The sequence below is a fragment of the Egretta garzetta genome, unplaced genomic scaffold (assembly GCF_000687185.1).
Source record: "Egretta garzetta isolate BGI_Z169 unplaced genomic scaffold, ASM68718v1 scaffold38, whole genome shotgun sequence".
NCBI lineage: Eukaryota > Metazoa > Chordata > Aves > Pelecaniformes > Ardeidae > Egretta > Egretta garzetta.
In genome coordinates, this window is record NW_009260667.1 from 571,599 (window position 1) to 588,408 (window position 16,810).

A 16,810-nucleotide genomic window follows, 5' to 3' on the forward strand; every position below is an offset into this window, starting at 1 on the left:
GTACGGTTGGCCTTCTGGGCTGCCAGCGCACATTGCCGGCTCATGTCCAGCTTTTCATCCAGCAGCACCCCCAAGTCCCTCTTGGCAGGGCTGCTCTCAATCCTTTCTTCCCCCAGCCTGTACTGATACTGGGGGTTACCCCGACCCAGGTGCAGGGCCTTGCACTTGGCCTTGTTGAACCTCATGAGGTTCACACAGGCCCACCTCTCCAGCCTGTCCAGGTCTCTCTGGATGACATCCCGTCCTTCTGGTGTGTCAACCACACCACTCAGCTTGGTGTCATCCGCAAACTTGCTGAGGGTGGGTGCACTCGATCTCACTGTCTAAGTCATTGATGAAAACATTAAACAGCACCGGTCCCAGTACGGACCCCTGAGGGACACCACTCATCACCAGTCTTCATCTGGACATCAAGCCATTGACCACTACCCTCTGGATGCGACCATCCAGCCAGTTCCTTATCCACCGAACAGTCCACCCATCAAATCCATAGCTCTCCAATTTAGAGAGAAGGATGTTGTGGGGGACCGTGTCAAAGGCTTTGCAGAAGTCCAGATAGATGACGTCTGTTGGTTTTCCCTTGTCTACTGATGCTGTCACACCATCACAGAAAGCCACTAGGTTCGTCAGGCAGGACTTCCCCTTGGTGAAGCCATGCTGGCTATCTCGAATTACCTCCCCGCAGCAAAGCTTGAGTGTGATGGGGGAGGATTGCTTGAGTGTCCTTTTTCGTTTGATCGAAGATGCTGCTTGGAGATTTACTCACTCTACTTGAGAAAAGGAGCAGAGAAACAGAAAAATCCTCCATCTCAGAAAGGACACTCATTCTATATTGGAGAAATAAAGGTCTTTCTTTTTCTCCAAGCAGAACCCTTCCTTTGAAAGCCACTGAAAAGAGAATGTAACGTGTTTTCCCATGCTACCGTGTACCTTGAGTCACTTATCTCTTAGCACAATCTTTTACTGTAATTGCTGCAGCAATCACAATACACCTATTCGTGTTCTCCACAAAGACAGTCATGGTTTCTGCTGCAATTACCCTTCTGATTTCATAGATATAAGATATAAGGAAACAGTTTCCAGTGCCAATAAACAGAGTGGCCCCTGTTGAGGGAGACAGCTATGAGCCAGCCTACAGCTTTGGTTGGGGCAAAGCAAAGTCAAATCTCTTGTGCGGGTATTGGACAGACAGAAAAAACTATTCCACAGCAGGCTGCAAATTTGACTGGGCACTGAGACTTGAGCAGGGCTGATTTTTCTTGCCTCAGCTGACTTTGCCTTTACGCTGTGCTGCCTTTATGCCAAGTGTGTTTCAAGAAGCCAGGCTTTCTTCAATCTTAAAACTGCTTAGGCTGATCTGCCAAGCCCATTCTTGTTGTCCTTTTTGGAGACAGATACCCTGGCTTTCAGCACTGACAGCTCAAGAAACAAAGAGATCAAGCCTGGCAGGCCTCTATCAAATCTTTCTTTCTTTCTTTCCCTTAATGTTTCCCTGGGTGTGGCAGAGATGATGGAAGAGCCAGTCTCCTTACAACCAACCTCCGATGAGTTAGCCCAATGCAGAGAGAGCAGAACTCACAGTGCCATGTTCCCCCTTCGTCTGGCAAGGGCTGAAAATGACAGTCGGGGGGAATTGACTGCAGACCCTGGGCTTCTGCTGAGCCACCAAGACAACCCTACACAAGAAATAATCTAGAAAAAGTTTCCCTTTCACCTTGCCTCTAATTCAAATGTGAGTTCTGTGAGCCAAATAGGTGCTTCGAAAGCTCAGTTCAGAATGAATTTACACAGTAATGTGAGTCAGAAATGCAGTGTGTGCTCATGAACATTATGTCAATAATTTATGGTGATTACAGCTTCCATATCTGTGCTGGATGCCCTGTTGCTATGATTTTGGAGCAGAGGATTGAGTAAAGAGTTTTTGAAAATCGTTTGTTCCCTGTTTGGTGCCTTCACGTTGTAAAAGGTATTTCAGACTGCTTGTGCTGGGGAGATTCTGAGCCCCTGCTTTCTGGCAGGGATATTCAGGCACCTGAAATTCAGGCCTTAAGAGCTGCATTTGGTTTTGTAAATGATCTCATTCTATTTATATACCTTCCTGCCTGCCTCTGTTTTTCAAAATCAGCATGGGAATACCAGTCATGTGAAGTTGGTATTATCTTCTCTGGTTTGTTTTTAAGATTTCTGAGATACTGACAGTAAGTACCAATATTATGAACATTGGCAAAGGTATTGAATCTTTTTCATTGTCATCATCTTTGTGATGCTAATCATTCTGGGAAAACGAATGGTATTAAAAAAAAAGAGACAAAAGCTAGATGTGTAAATACTGTAACTTAAACTATCTTCGTTTTTCAGTTGTTCGGATTTCACCTTTCCTTCTCATGTTCCTTCACCCCTTCATCACATGCTAGTCAGCATACAGCTGCCCAGCCTAGACAGTTCTGAGCCTGCTTTAGCAGGGGGGTTGGACTAGATGATCTCCTGAGGTCCCTTCCAACCCTTACGATTCTGTGATTCTGTGATTCTGTGAATGCCAGACCTCAGGAAGTAAATAAAAGCTTTATTTATTTCCCCTCTTTGCAAGTCACTGTTACAGTTATCAAAGTGCTGCATTGCCCTTTTTGTTAGAACCTAAATACCTGTGACTGTTCAGAAAACAGAGCTGAGAATACAAAGCACAATATAAATAGCAGAAACTAATACAAAAAGCTCAACAGCTGCCATCATAGATCAGCCCAATGAAAAAGCATCCAAGGGAAATCTGTTTCATTTTGTTGTTTTTGTTTTGCCACCTGAATGGGTACTGACCTCAAATACAATAATGAAAGCCAACCGTGCTGCTAAGACATGCCAGAACTGCAGCGTGTAACCGTAGGGCACTGGGGAGTGAGGAGGGTCTCGGTAGTCCCTGTACCTGAAAGACAGCAGAGTATGGTGGTTAGCAAGCTCCTGCCCGGCTGCCTGGGAGGAAGGCAAAACCAAAACCCAGCTGCTCTTGATCATTGCATTTTCTGCACCAAAATGATCTCAGTTCAGACTGTACAAGTTGCCACAACACTGCTTGCTTCTTAGGCTGGGCCTACATTAGTTATTTATTTCAGATCAGGCTCATGCTTTTGAAGCACCTCCACTTGCCATGCTTTGGTTCACCCAAACGGGTTTACTTTCAGATGAAACCTAATGGTAAGGTACATGCCAGGAATACACTTCGCACTCCAGCTGTTAATGGAAATTCAGTGCAAAGAACCAGGCCAGTGCCTGGATGAAGCAAAACTGCTGAAGCAAATACTTAGGATGTTGGATGCTCAGCACCAGCACTTTGACCCTACAGCATCTCCCTTGGCAGCACAACTTGTGCCTTGCAGCCATCGCCTCAGAACATGGAGCAGGGTAGGATGCTCTGCTGTTTTGAGGGCCACTTTCTTCCCACTACAAGTTCATTCTAAAACCATAAATGTCCCCAGTTTTGTCAGCCTCACAGCCCTGCCTAAATCCATATAGAATTGCTTCATGGGCTTCATCTGGCCCTTGGTCAATTAGTTGGCCATCCCATCAAAGCACAACTCATCCTGACTTTAGTGGAGCCAGAACTGCATCTCTTGGTGTACCAGCAGGGCAAGGGCTGTGTAAGAAAGGGATCTAGTGTCTTCCCTCACAGAATGTTTCTTTAAAGACTCTAGGTCTCAAAAACATAACTAGAGATATGAAGTCATGAATCTGTTTAAATCACACATTCTGGAGTTCATTTCTACTAGTAGTATGTTAATTCCAAAACTCTATTGCAGAAACTTAATTTAAAAGTAGCGTAAAAATTGTTTTCTCCTTAATCTGTTTCCTAGATGGGACAGAAAACCCATTATAAAAAAATACTGAAAATACCACAGTAAATAATACACTTAAGCTTGATCCCTAAGTTACTTTTAAGAAACTAAAGAAAACACAGATGAGCAAAAAAAATAAACAGTTATTTCATCTCTGTGATAATCTGTATTTCTCCCGGAAGCTTCACCTTCTAAGATCGCAGAGGGTGCTACACAAAATGAAATCAACTGTGTGTTGACATCTTAGTCAGCAACAAACCTCTCCTAAGTTGTAGTATCTCTAGTACAAGTTCTTAAACTGAGATGATCTTCCCTTCTGCAAGCAGCATTCAGACTTCATAATTTAGGATGTTTTGCAATATCTTAAGCAGCCTAAAAACAGAAGTCCTCAGACCATGTCCCAAGTCAGTAGGGTATGTATCCTTTTTCTACTTGCTAGGAACCAAAAACTACACATGAAGAAATAGGGAAACCTTTTATAAACAACCGGAACAGCACGGCACCATCTGGGTTCCAGACGAGCAGAAGTTAACTGAATGTGGCCACCGTTTTTTGTTCAGACAGACTGCCTTCCTGAAAAAATGCCCACACTATTGCAGAGTAGAACATAATATTTCCTAACCTTACTATCAATATCTGGCTTGAAGTGCAATTAAAATGACGGATGTTTTAGCAGAATTCAGGTGGGTTAAGTAGCCGATAAACTCAGCTAAAGAAAGATGTTCATTTTCTTTCAAGGGTAGATATACATAACAATTCAGTGTCCCCCAAAAGAACAGATTTATCTTCTGGAGATTTATGGCACCAATTTTAATACTGTTCTCTTTATGCTATATTGAGGGGACAACTATTTTTATTGATGGGATTTCCACCATTGGCTTTAAGTAGCAGCAACCTCATGTTTGAAGTTGGGGAAGAAAGGAATTAAAGAGGGGGAAGAGAATGATCAGAATTACAAACCATTATTAAACGGTGCTATGGCAAACAATGTGGAATAGATTTTTCTCAAAATGGTTCTGCTCCACAGAAAATGTTATCTATGGATTCATCACTGGGGTGTTCTTTCTGCCAAATAAGTGACAACAGTCTTAAATATCAGTTAGTTAAAAAAAAGCATTAATGCCACTCCCCCCCAGTGCATTATGCTATACCACTCAAACTTCTTCTTATTAAAAAAAATGCCACAGTATCACAAAGTATCACCGCCTTTTGCTGTATCACAGAGTACCTTCTGTTCTTTAGGCACTCATGAAAGGATATTTTAATTCTTCACAGTGAAAAATACTGGGACTAAGTGCATCTGCAGCTACCAGGACTCATGCCTGTAAACCAATGTTGCAATAAAAAAATGATAGCTGTATTTTTTGTTTGGGCCCCCATTTAAGACATTTATGTAGATCCTTGATTCTCTGGACCATTAAAACCAATCAAGTGCAAATCTGTCATTACAGACTAGTCTCAGACTGCTATTTCTCCAATCTGTTGGCGAGGACAAAGACATACAGGTAATTGACTGCTCATTTTATTTTGATTCAAACCACAAATATACGATTATTACTGATAATTACACCTGTAAGCAATGACATAAGCATATTAACCATTCAACAATTAGGAGGTGCTGCATTTGAGGTTTCATAAAGGTAGCTTAGAACAGATGCTGTTTGTGCCTGGCAGATCTGTGAAATAACTCAGTGTGGTCACTTCTGTGCAACCTTGACTTCCCTCTACATGTGCTGTGATATAATCTGATTACAGCTTCATCTCGCTGGTACCTAAGTAATCAGTCACCTGTTATTGGCCCTTTGATGCCATATTTCTCCATGATGGTTGTGTCTGATTCAAGCCATGACACCATAGGAATCCTGCATTAGGAATACCTGCCAGGTATCCACCTTTGGGCTTCTCCTGTATCTAAGGAAGGAATCATGCAGGTAACAGCCAAGGAATACCGCGAGCATTTCCCTGAATAGCACAGTTAATTCTTTCCATTACTGTTTTTTAAGTTCTGAAAATTAGTTCCAACCCCAAATTCATCATGATGCTTCTCCCTTGCAATATCTTAAATCAGAGAGGTATTTTGATCAGACACGTACCTGCAATATTTCAATGGTGAACCAGAGAATTCACTTCCGTTTGATGTTGGCTCTGAACGGTTTTCAAAGTCAGACACGAGAAATACTGATAAACTGGCATTAACATAGCCAACCATACACCTAGAGGGGAAAAAAATCCTGTAGTCAGGACACAGCAAGCTTTTTCCATTAACTGTTGTACCCTGGAGAATTTTCTCTAGGTTTCATGAAATCCACAGTAGAACTGTGGTGCTTATTAATATTTGAAAGGGATGTTGAGGCAATATAAAAGAAATGTTCAGGTAGGTCAGATGGACGGTAAAAGTGAAGCAATGGTAGATTTCTATGGGAGAAGAAACAGTGAAGACTGGGACTGGTTACTTTTGAAAATAAAAGTCACTTAAAAGGTGACACAATAGAGGTAGAGAAAATAATGAGTAGCAGTAAGAAGATAATCAGAATTTTCCCACTGTTACCCTCATGGTACTAGCACAAAGGGACATTAAATCAGATGGAAATGCAATACACTTAAAACAGATTTTTACAAAATATCCAGTTAATCAGAGGAACTCAGTACTAAAAGATCCCAGTGTGGCTGAGCACTGGGAGAGCCAGGCAGAGTTTGGAGAACACTGAGTAGGAGAACGTACATCGCCTGATGGAGGGCTGTGGGAGTCACTAGAAAGCTGAAGTTTGGTGTTGATAAAGATGAGGAGAGATATGGCAAGTGCATCGCGCTGTTCTCTCTGCGCTGCCCAAGCACAGGTAAGTCTAGGCACGCTGCTCAGCTTGGTGCAGAGTATAATGCACAGTAACAGTTGGTTTTGGGTTGATTTTATTTTTTGAAGTGTGGATTTTACAGTCTCTGAGAAATTACATTTAAACACCATATGGCTTTATCTCAAAATCTCCATACTGATTGAATTTGGAACTTAATTTAACGACAATATTTTTCTAGTATCACTGGGTGTCATATGGATCTAATACCTACAGATGTTTTTTGAAAGAAAAAAGCACCTCTCATTTAAGTTCTTCAACAGCAGATGCTCTTGACTCCTTAATTTGAGAAAATTTAATATTCCTGTGGATTTTTGAATAGCTTCCTGCTTTTGTAACAGTAATTATTAATAACAATATCCCGAATGCTGACATAAATAGTTTTTATCCAAGTTGGCTCCTTCAAGGGATTACTATCTGATAGTTTCATCTACAAATTCACTCAGAAAAGCAGCAGAAGTGTGAAAATACCGTACAAGAGTTTTGTGAAAAGATAAGATGTTCCTTTGTAAGCCAAGCTACTTCCCCTATGCAGAACTAGTTTCAAAGCCAGTGAGTCATACTCGAGTCTTCAGAAAAATAAAATTTCTAAAGGTGGTGTTTTTTCATGCACAGTGATCCTGAAAAAATCAGTAGCAAGGAAAGTTGCTGACAATGCCTCAATGTCGTATGGATCTTAGTAATGGCACAGGCAGAGGCACACACTCAGGAGCAGCTGGCACCAGACCAAACACTTTACCCATGAAGGGACTTCACCTCTTCATGAAAATAAATGGAACATTTCCTCTGGCACCAGCTAGAATGCCAAACCCCTTGCAGGACAGCAAGTTAGCAGCACTGCTAATCAGGAGCTGCCACACCAGCTGCCCCTCTTCCATCAGTATGATTAAACAGTATCGACAACCAAAGGATGGCAAAAAAGCAGCAACACAAGAACTCGCTTTCTGTAGCAGGGAATAAAAATCAATCTGCCATATGTCTAATGGCAGAATGTAAGCTCTCTGTCTCTGTCTACTGTTTAGCCTGGGTTTCTCTGAACAGTAGAGTCCTTGCTAATGGAGCTGCTAGGAGATCATTTGCAAACTGTGTCTATTTGTGTTCAGCTGGATTCAATGAACTTCCCCTAGTCCAACAGCCTAGATTTTACAAGTGTTGCCATGTAGCAGCTATACTCATACTTGCTGGTAGTGTGCACACACTAATATAATCTCAGTGTTTAACAACACTGAAAGAAAATCCACTTAGGCAGCTGGGATTCAGTTCACAAACGGCTCCTGAAAGATTTAATCTAAGGACTCTAGTTTTAGAAGAAAAACAAATTATTTTGCTCTGTAAGTGGATCTTGATTTATTAGTTGGGAATTGCTTCCTTTTGTTAGACACTACTTTTTTTGAGCAATACATGCTGAATACTACATCAGGAAAAAAAGCCTAGTGAATAAGTTTAAAATGCTCATTAAATCCATAACCGATAAATATCAGCATTGCTTCAGAATGAAAAGAAGATTATATCCATGTACACCAGCTGGGAAGTGCAGCTTGCGCAGCATACTGTTACACACACCAAATCTCTGCAACAGCTCTGCCATGTTTTCCTTGAAGTAACGTCATAAATTATAGTCACTCAGCAACCCCTTCTGTGAATATGTAAAGCATCAATATCTGTGGCTGATCTGTCACCTAAGCACAAGCAATAAATTTGGGTTAGTGGAATCAGAACATACACAGACAGTACTGCTGTATCTATTCAAATAGTAAGTGATTTTCATGTGCATCTGTTTTCCCAGAGCAAAAGCTTACTTTTGTCCAGCTTCTCCTTGGCCAGCACAAGGTCCATATTTATAAGCATAAACAAGGCGAGGGATGAAATCTGATGTCACAGCTATAACAAATGCATTTGTGATAACAGAAAGAATTCCAATGCCTTCCAGGATCCCGTACCAGATTCCTGTTCAACAAGGAGAGTATGTTAGCTCCAGGAAAAACAAGAACCAAAGTGCCTGAGTTACTGCATGTTCTGAAGCAGCTGTCCTCACCACCCGAGGTCTTTTTATGTAGTTTCTACCCAAGAGTCACTGAGTAAAAATAATTTTTCTTATTGAACAGCAGGACCCCAGTAGACCAGATTTCTGCTCCCACTGGGTGGGAGTTTTGTTTATCCTGCAAACAATCTCAAGGAATCCGCAAAAATGCTCATGGAGGCCTTGGCTCCACCAAGCCACACAACCAAGTGGGCAGTTTTAGGAAACGCTGTATGTCTCCCTGCTTAGGATGATGGCTATCCAGTCTTTGAAGAGGGTCTGCCAGGGCAGCCATGAATATATGCAATCCGTGATCTTCCTGTCACAGGGGCCTGGTGTGTAAGTCATGCACTGCTGGTCAGCATGTACCTGCTGGCATCAAAATCTTCATGGCATGCTAATGCTATACAATGGCACACAGCCCCTAGGCATCATATGGGTTTTTTGTCCCATCCTGAACTGTCTGACAGATCATGAGTACAGGCACACAGCAATTCTAATCATGAGGACCATCACTGAGAACCACACCAAAGGAAGGTTAGATGTACCCTTTGATTTTAATGAGGTATCAAGCTGGCCCTGAAAACTTTGCTGAATAGGGAGTTAATACAACTTAGTTTGAGAAATCACACCTGAATCAGCCTAAAAAAAAAATAATCTATTTTTCTGTGCCTCTATTATTTACGTTACAGAACTGTTTTTTTTTTCAGGAATTATGTATGCAGTGTAAGCTGTGTACTGGCTGATGTCCAGGCTTGTACCTAAACTCATAGATCCATGCTGTTCACATAAAAAGCTTTACTCAGACACAGACTTCAGGTACATGGTAGACCATTCTGAGAGCACAAAGCCTGGGTTTCTGCTGTTTCATGCTGTGGGCTACCGGTTTTTGCAAAGCAGATGGGCAGCAAGGTATCCTATTTACCCCTCCAAAGACACCAGGGATTCAGTGTGGGGCAGATGACTTTGTTTTACAGAGTCCTTCCTAAAGGTGTTCTGCTTTTGCACACTGCAAGAACAGAAGAGATTTATAGTCAAAATATGTTCAGAGAGCCCTTGCAGTAGTGTGTGGCTGGATGACCTCAAAGTTATGTGAACCCTGAGTTTAGCAAAGTCAGTGTGCCTCACTGAGAGCAAGTCGTCTCTTGGGATCTAGACCCACCCTGTCTGACCCACCAGGGACCTAGTCCCTGAGTCACAGGGGAGCCTGATTTTGACCAGGTAAATATAAACCACACAGGATGGTGGCTGCTTTCACTTGACTTTCATGTTTCAGCTGCTCTGTCTTGTTGTTTACATTCAAACTGATCAGCAGCATGTGTTCACATAGTGTTTGCCACAAGGAAAAACCTGTAGAGAACACTGATGACTTCATTAAAACATCTTGGTTGTTAAGTCACCCAGAAAATCATTAAAAGACATTTTCCAGTATAGACTATTAATTGTATAATTAGATTGGCATCAAATACTTGAAGTTTTTTGGAACAATTGTCTGTTGTTAGTGGGGAAGATGACTGAAAATACCTTAATCTGCTCTTACTTGAAGTGGTCATTGCTTTGCCTTAAAAATAATACACACACATAACACACACACACACAAAGAACTCACCTATATCTTTGGCTCTTGAAGCTAAAGGTCTTCTCCACTGGGTAACAAATTTGTACGCATCAAGCCGAATTTCAATAATATTATTAAGTAAGGCCAGAAGCGGTGCCAGTGGAAAAGCTGCCACAAAAATGGTTGTGAACCCAAACTGAAGAACTATGGAAAAAAAAGATCACAGTATAACTGTTAAGACCTAATCCCAAGGTCTAAGATACCAAATAATATATGCATACAAATATTATGTATAAATACACACACATTTCTTATTATGCCATACCATAGAATAGTCTAGTGACACTTGTACAGCAATTCCTTGCCAGAAGTTCAGAGCAAGGATGACAAGAACAACTGCACATCTGTCCCCGTGATGGTCAGCAGTATCTAGATTTTGTAATTTGGAGCAAAATTTGGAGGTGGACAAACTGCTTTTAGAAAGGGCCTTTTTTCCCTCCAGCATCAACTAGGACCTCTCAATACATGCAAAGATTAGGGCTGAATACATTCCTTTTTCTAGTACAGATGGGCAGCAGTTTGAAACTTTGTGTAAGTTTCTAGAGACAAGTTTTCAGACTGCCAAATTTCCTACTAATTTGAAAAGAATTGTCTGAGGGAGAAAAGAAAAAAACAATCATGACATACGCAGTCCAGCCACATGGGGCAAAAGTTCTTGTTCTTTAACATGGCTTTGAGCAGTTATCCTGCCCTCTCCTCTGGATAGAGCAATGGCTTTTGGCAGCAAGCTGCTTTGTAAATGCAAGGTAGTAAATGATGGTGAATTTTAAACATAAACAAGCCTGTGGGTCTGTACCATGCAGTTTAAAAATAAAAGCCCAAGCGAACTTCCTTTAGAAAATAACAGCAAAGTTCTTCAGAAATGTATGCAGGTGAAGAGGTGGGCTCTGGTTTGGAAAACGACCTCCCCCCCCCAAGCCAGAATGAGAAGTGTTTCATAGATGTGAGGTTAGCAAACCAGCAGCAGTGTGGTTAGCTACACTGGTTTGGTGTTGCTCTTAGAAACTCACTCTCATTCCTCACCTGACCTGTGAGAATGAAAACCATTTTTCAGCCTCTTTAGCTTCATACAACAATAATTAAAAGAATATACCAGCCCACATCAACAAAAAAAGCAACGACATTAAAATCTAATGAGAGAGAGAGAGAGAGAGAACAAAGGTCAGTGCCATACTCATTTCTAGGTATTCATCAAAGAGTCCATAAGCATTCATAGGTTGCAGGTTGTAGTCCTTTTCCCACTGTGGGAAGCTTGTTTTTCTCTGAGTGCCATACTCTTGTCGCAGTTTTCTCCTGGTCCACCAGTTTTGAATTAGCCTACGTTTTCAAATAAATTAAAGAAACAAGGTAAATAATATTAGTGGCTATTTATCACAGAGTTGGAAGAGGCTAAGTGTGCACAACATACCTTGCAAAATTAATTTCCCAATGCACAGGAAAATGGAGCGTTAGTAATACATGTAGCTGATAACACAGCATAACAGGTATGAAAACAGATACGGCTGATGGGCTGTAATTCAGGCCTAGATGTTGTTAAAATGGTGGAAGGATTTGACATGTTTTTATTATTTATCTACTTTCTTTTTCTCTCTACAGAATGGCAAATCAGTTCAGGGTCTGTTTATATGGCAGAATGCAATGCTGTGTGGAGATAGTTGAGCTCTAATTGAGAAATCAGTAAATAGAGCGCTGATGCTGCTTGATCCCATCCTGTGTGAGAGCTGGCATCTCTACACAGCTCTACAGTGTGCAGGGTAACAGTCTCCAGGCAATCCTGGAAGGGAAAAAGCAGCCTTGAATGGTGTCTGCAGCCAAACATTCAGAGGAATAAAAGGCAGAAAGAAGTGTGCGGACTACTGACAACGTGGTGGCTGAGAGGCGGATGGCTGGCATGAGAGATACCTCCATCACAAGAACTGGGGGGGCTGTACTGGACTTCAGGGGGAAAATACTGTGCCTGAAGAAATGCACATGTAGGGGCATCATGGGAGGCACTGAGCCAGAAAAGAAACGAGCGCTCAGTCGGAAATAAACACCTTTGCCTCTCCAGGTCAAGGAGTGGCACTGGTTTGACCAACAAAGGACATGAGTTCCAGTTAGTATAGAGAGCAAAAAAACCCCCAGCAAACCCACATGACAGAGATTTTGTCCGAAGTTGTGGTTGGCCCCTTCATCTCAGCAAGATAGAAGGTTATGGCACACCCAAATAATTCAATCCTTTCCCTGACTGTGCTTCGCTTCTTGCTGTCACAGTGAACTGGTCTGGTCTGTGAATGGCAGGCGAATGGCCATTGGATTTGGATAAGGGTTTGGCCAATTTCTTGTTTTCTTAAAGCTTAGAGATTATTTTTGCATTCAGGCCATTTACCAGACGGGTTATAGCTTTTCCTGTCTTCCTTAAAGAAGTGTAGGTTGAACTAAGTGCAGGGCATTAAAATCTGGAGTTTAGAAGTGCAAGAAAAAAGTTTAGAAGAACAAGCATGGACTTCAAGCCAGAATTGGGAAGTACAAGAAATTATTACAATATTTGGTTTTAGCAGTTGCAGCCAGTCACTAGGGTGTAAAAAGCCTAAAAAGGCTTTTCCTTGACCATCCATGGTTGTGATTGATGAACTGTGTGACAGCTAAGGGAACATCTTTGCAGTCCACAGGACCCTTTGTGACTTGACCTCTCATGTCCTGCCCGTGAGAAAGTGAGAGGGCTGAGAACTGAATTCCTGCAAAGGCATTAAATTGAGGAGTGAGGTGGGTGGGAGACCAATACCCTGAGACAGATCCCAGTTAAATTCCTCCTCTGTGAGAGGTGAAATCCATATCCAGTGTTACTAAGCATCTAGGACTCCTAGTAAAATGCAGAGAGACGTCATTTTAATCTATATTTTTTTTCTTATTTATTGCAAATATATCTATGCAGGAGAGGAGAACTGATGAACACTTTTAAGGGTTTCGAGGTGGTGTTCGTATGAAGCAGAAGCACCACTCTGACATGCCAGTATTTGTATTAAAAATGTAACCACTGAACAATCAATGCTCCAGCACACACCCGAGGGCCTCTCTTTGGTACCCATGAAACCTAATTTTTAACTCCCGGGCAGAAATTTCAGAAGAGAAGCCAGTGCCACCACATACCAGTGAGAAAACAGGCGCTGGGGTTCCTGTCACCAAGGAGCGCTGGGTGGCATTTCTGACTTGCCCTGCATGTCTCTGCGGTCCCTGTGGGAGCACATGCCTGCACCAGACCTGGGCTGACACCCTGAAATGGTGCAAAAAACCCACTCTCTAAAACAGGGTGCTAGTGCTCCTCTGCTAGGGCTGTCTTATGGGGATATATTCTCTGCTATCAGCTCTGGCACTGAGCAGTGTTGGCTCTCCTGGGTCTAGGCAAGCAGTAGCCAGCACCCAGGTGGAGGTACAGTGATGTTCTACTACAAACTATAGGATTGCCTCCAAATCCTTTGGCCATCCACATGGTGTTGGCTCCAGTCATGCTCTTAGCAGAAATGATGATGGATTTTTCACACAAAAAGGAAATGCACTTGCCTGCAGCATTTCAGGGCTAGAAGGTGAACTGAAAGGTCTGGAGAGCAAATACATCTCAAAGTTGAAGCATCTCACGTTGTTGTGACTGTGTGTGTTGTGTTGTGATTTGCGTTGTGACTGAAGTGAAGAGCCTGACTGCAACTGAAGCAGTTTATTCCTATTAAATCACTGGTTCTTAATCTCCTCCTATCTCCTTCAGTCACCTTCTTTAATCCCCTTCTGGGCTCTTTATTAGGTTTTGTAATCCCAATTAATAGGTAGCAGAAAGATCTAATGAAAACTGACAAAAAGAGGCAGGGAGTGGAAAGAGAAGGATCAATACTGCTGCTGCTGTTCCCTCCTCCCGACCCTGGCTAATTCCTTCAGCCCTAACAGCTGCAAAATCTTGGCAAGCAGCACTGGACTTGGACCTGGGAAGATGGAGAGTTAGGGCGCTTTGAGTACCTTGAGTGCCAATTACTCTGTGCATTTAAATAATTTACTCCATTTTCATTATGGCTAGATGTGATCAGCACTAAGGCTGCCTGAAATTGCTTCTGCAACATGTTTCTGCAGCTCAGGGATCGAACTCTGCACCAGCTCTGCTCTGGATCCTGCAGCGAAGCAAATCCCACTGAACTTTGCAAGGGCAAACTTTTTGACAATGTCAGCTCTCTTGTATTTTCACACTTGCTAATTTCCCTTGATGACTGCCTCACTGTCTCTAGCATCAACTGTCTATATTAATCATATTAAACATGCTCACTAAATACTAATCAATAAGAAATGAACCAACAGGAAATGAGTAATCCTCAACCTTTTTAGCTCTGTAATACCCTGAAGATCACTAGGGAACTTGCCTATATACCAGTCAGTACATTTTTCTATCTCTGAGAGTGTATATGCCAGCAGTGCATTTTTTCCAGTTCATACCTGCCCTTTCAGGCATCTTTTATCGCCCAGCAAGGAGAAATCCAATTTAGAACTTACTGGCATAGCTAAAAAATGATACATATAGTATTTCCTGTGTAAGGAATACAGCAGTCCTACAGTTATTGTTAAGGAGCTTTAAAACAGGGAATACTATTTAATGACATCAAGTACTTCCCATATATTATTTATTTGTCAATATTTATATTACACTTTCGCTTTTGCAAACTATGTTCAATGTGAAAAAAAGCCAAACACCATCTAGCTCTACACATCCAAAAATCTCTATTAACAGTTCTATATCCTAGGGGGGATTTTTTCTGTTATAATGACTACTGTATCTTACTTTTATGCAACTGGTCATAAGGAAAACATAAACTTTATGTCTTATTCTGTGACCTACAGAAGCATAGGCATTATTTTACTTACGGGTAGCCCAGTTCCATGAAGTTATTCCAGGTCTGCTTTAGCACCATTATAATACCCATTTGCATACAGAGATCAATAAGGCATCCACTAGGGTGGCACTACATAAAAAAAAGACACAAAAGGTTAGACAGAAACGATGCTGAGCTTTTAAGCATTTCTTAAAGACTGTAAGTGGATATTAGTTAATTCACTTAAAGGAAATTAAATGCCATTCTCTTTAAGTTTTTTAAAAATATAAACTCATGGGAGCATATGAGACTGTATCATACTGTGAACTTTTTAAGCCTATAATCTAATTCTTTGCAAAGGTCAGAATCAGTTGAAACCAATGCAGTTTTCACATTAGTGATGTTAATATGTTGGGCAGCTATGGGTGGGACAGAGGCAAAGGCTAACAAGTTTCTTCAATGATTTCAACAGTTTTTGGGGAGGGTGACTGGGCCTCAAGTAAAAGAATGAAGAGAAAATTCCTCCTGGCTGCACAGGCAAAGAGTTTATGCCTAAAACATAGACCTGATACTGTTTCTTGAGTACCATTTAATGTATATGACTGAGCAGACTATGCAAAGCTACTGTCTTCTCGAAGAACAAAAAATCTCTAACTGTTGAACAACAGTTCTCAGTGTCTCTTGCCTGAGTGCCTGCTTGCTTTAGCAGTGGCTCCAGGCCTTGAAGAAGTGGTGCTGCTTTTGGGAGAGATGCTCAGCTAGTACAAATTTAAGTAATTCCACAGTTTTTCATCTACTATTGGAAGAAACAGAAAAGGGCCAAAAGCTTTCTGCCCTCAAACAGCATTTTCCACAATTGACTTTGAAGATCCAAACAGCGGAGGTCCAACCTGTATTGTTAGATCCTGGGTATCATGGATAAGTCCAACAGATCACTGTCATAGAACTGGAACTATTTATCTTTAACTTTTGGGGAGAAAAAAATTGACATTAGCTATGACCTGTAACAAAATGTGATATGACTTTCTTATATATACTGCTTTTTACAGTTCTCAGAGCCAGGGTCCCTGCTGAGGTTTCTGTTGACCTCATTTAGCTTCTCTTTAGATTAACAGGGTGGCAGATAATTTTTTTTTTTAAATTAACTTTTCTAGAATATTATTAAATTATTATCCTTCTGTTTTTAGGAATCAGTCACACGAGGCAATATAACCTAAGAGAGGTAGGTGCAATATTAAAGAAGTAGCAGTGGTGTTACAGCCATACCATGACTAATGCACTTTGTATGTTGTGGTCTGAATATGCCCACAGACACTGGACCAGACTATATCTATACTGTGTAATTAAATGTCTTACACTTGGCTTCATCCCACAGGTGAAGAAAGGGCTATTGGAGGGATAGCTGGGCACTCTACATTATGTTTCTAATAAGACCTAACACAGATATGGTCAATAAAATGGAGACTTTTTTTATTAGACATTTATTTTATTATCAAACTTTTTTTTTCCCCCTCTGAGAAAGGCAAAATAGTAGGGACTACTAATAGTAGCTTCCACCAGCAACTGACCCCACCTGTAACACCTCACTGCTGCACTTTCTTCCCAAACATAGTTCTTTGTTCCTCCCATCTCTGCTCCTGCAAGTGAGGTTCTTTCCCTGTTCTCTGATGCCT

At 41.5% G+C, this 16,810-nt stretch overlaps 1 protein-coding gene across 1 annotated transcript in view; it reads right to left on the bottom strand.

The window, feature by feature from the left end:
* Nucleotides 1-16,810, bottom strand: part of ANO4 (anoctamin 4) — a 117,221-nt gene that overhangs the window by 1,119 nt on the left and 99,292 nt on the right. The window contains exons 21-26 of the mRNA XM_035900993.1: nt 15,190-15,287; nt 11,486-11,628; nt 10,303-10,455; nt 8,473-8,620; nt 5,918-6,037; nt 2,812-2,917 (exon numbers count right to left, since the gene is read on the bottom strand). Of these exons, the coding sequence (XP_035756886.1) occupies nt 2,812-2,917; nt 5,918-6,037; nt 8,473-8,620; nt 10,303-10,455; nt 11,486-11,628; nt 15,190-15,287 (768 nt within the window). The remainder of the gene's footprint in view (nt 1-2,811; nt 2,918-5,917; nt 6,038-8,472; nt 8,621-10,302; nt 10,456-11,485; nt 11,629-15,189; nt 15,288-16,810) is intronic.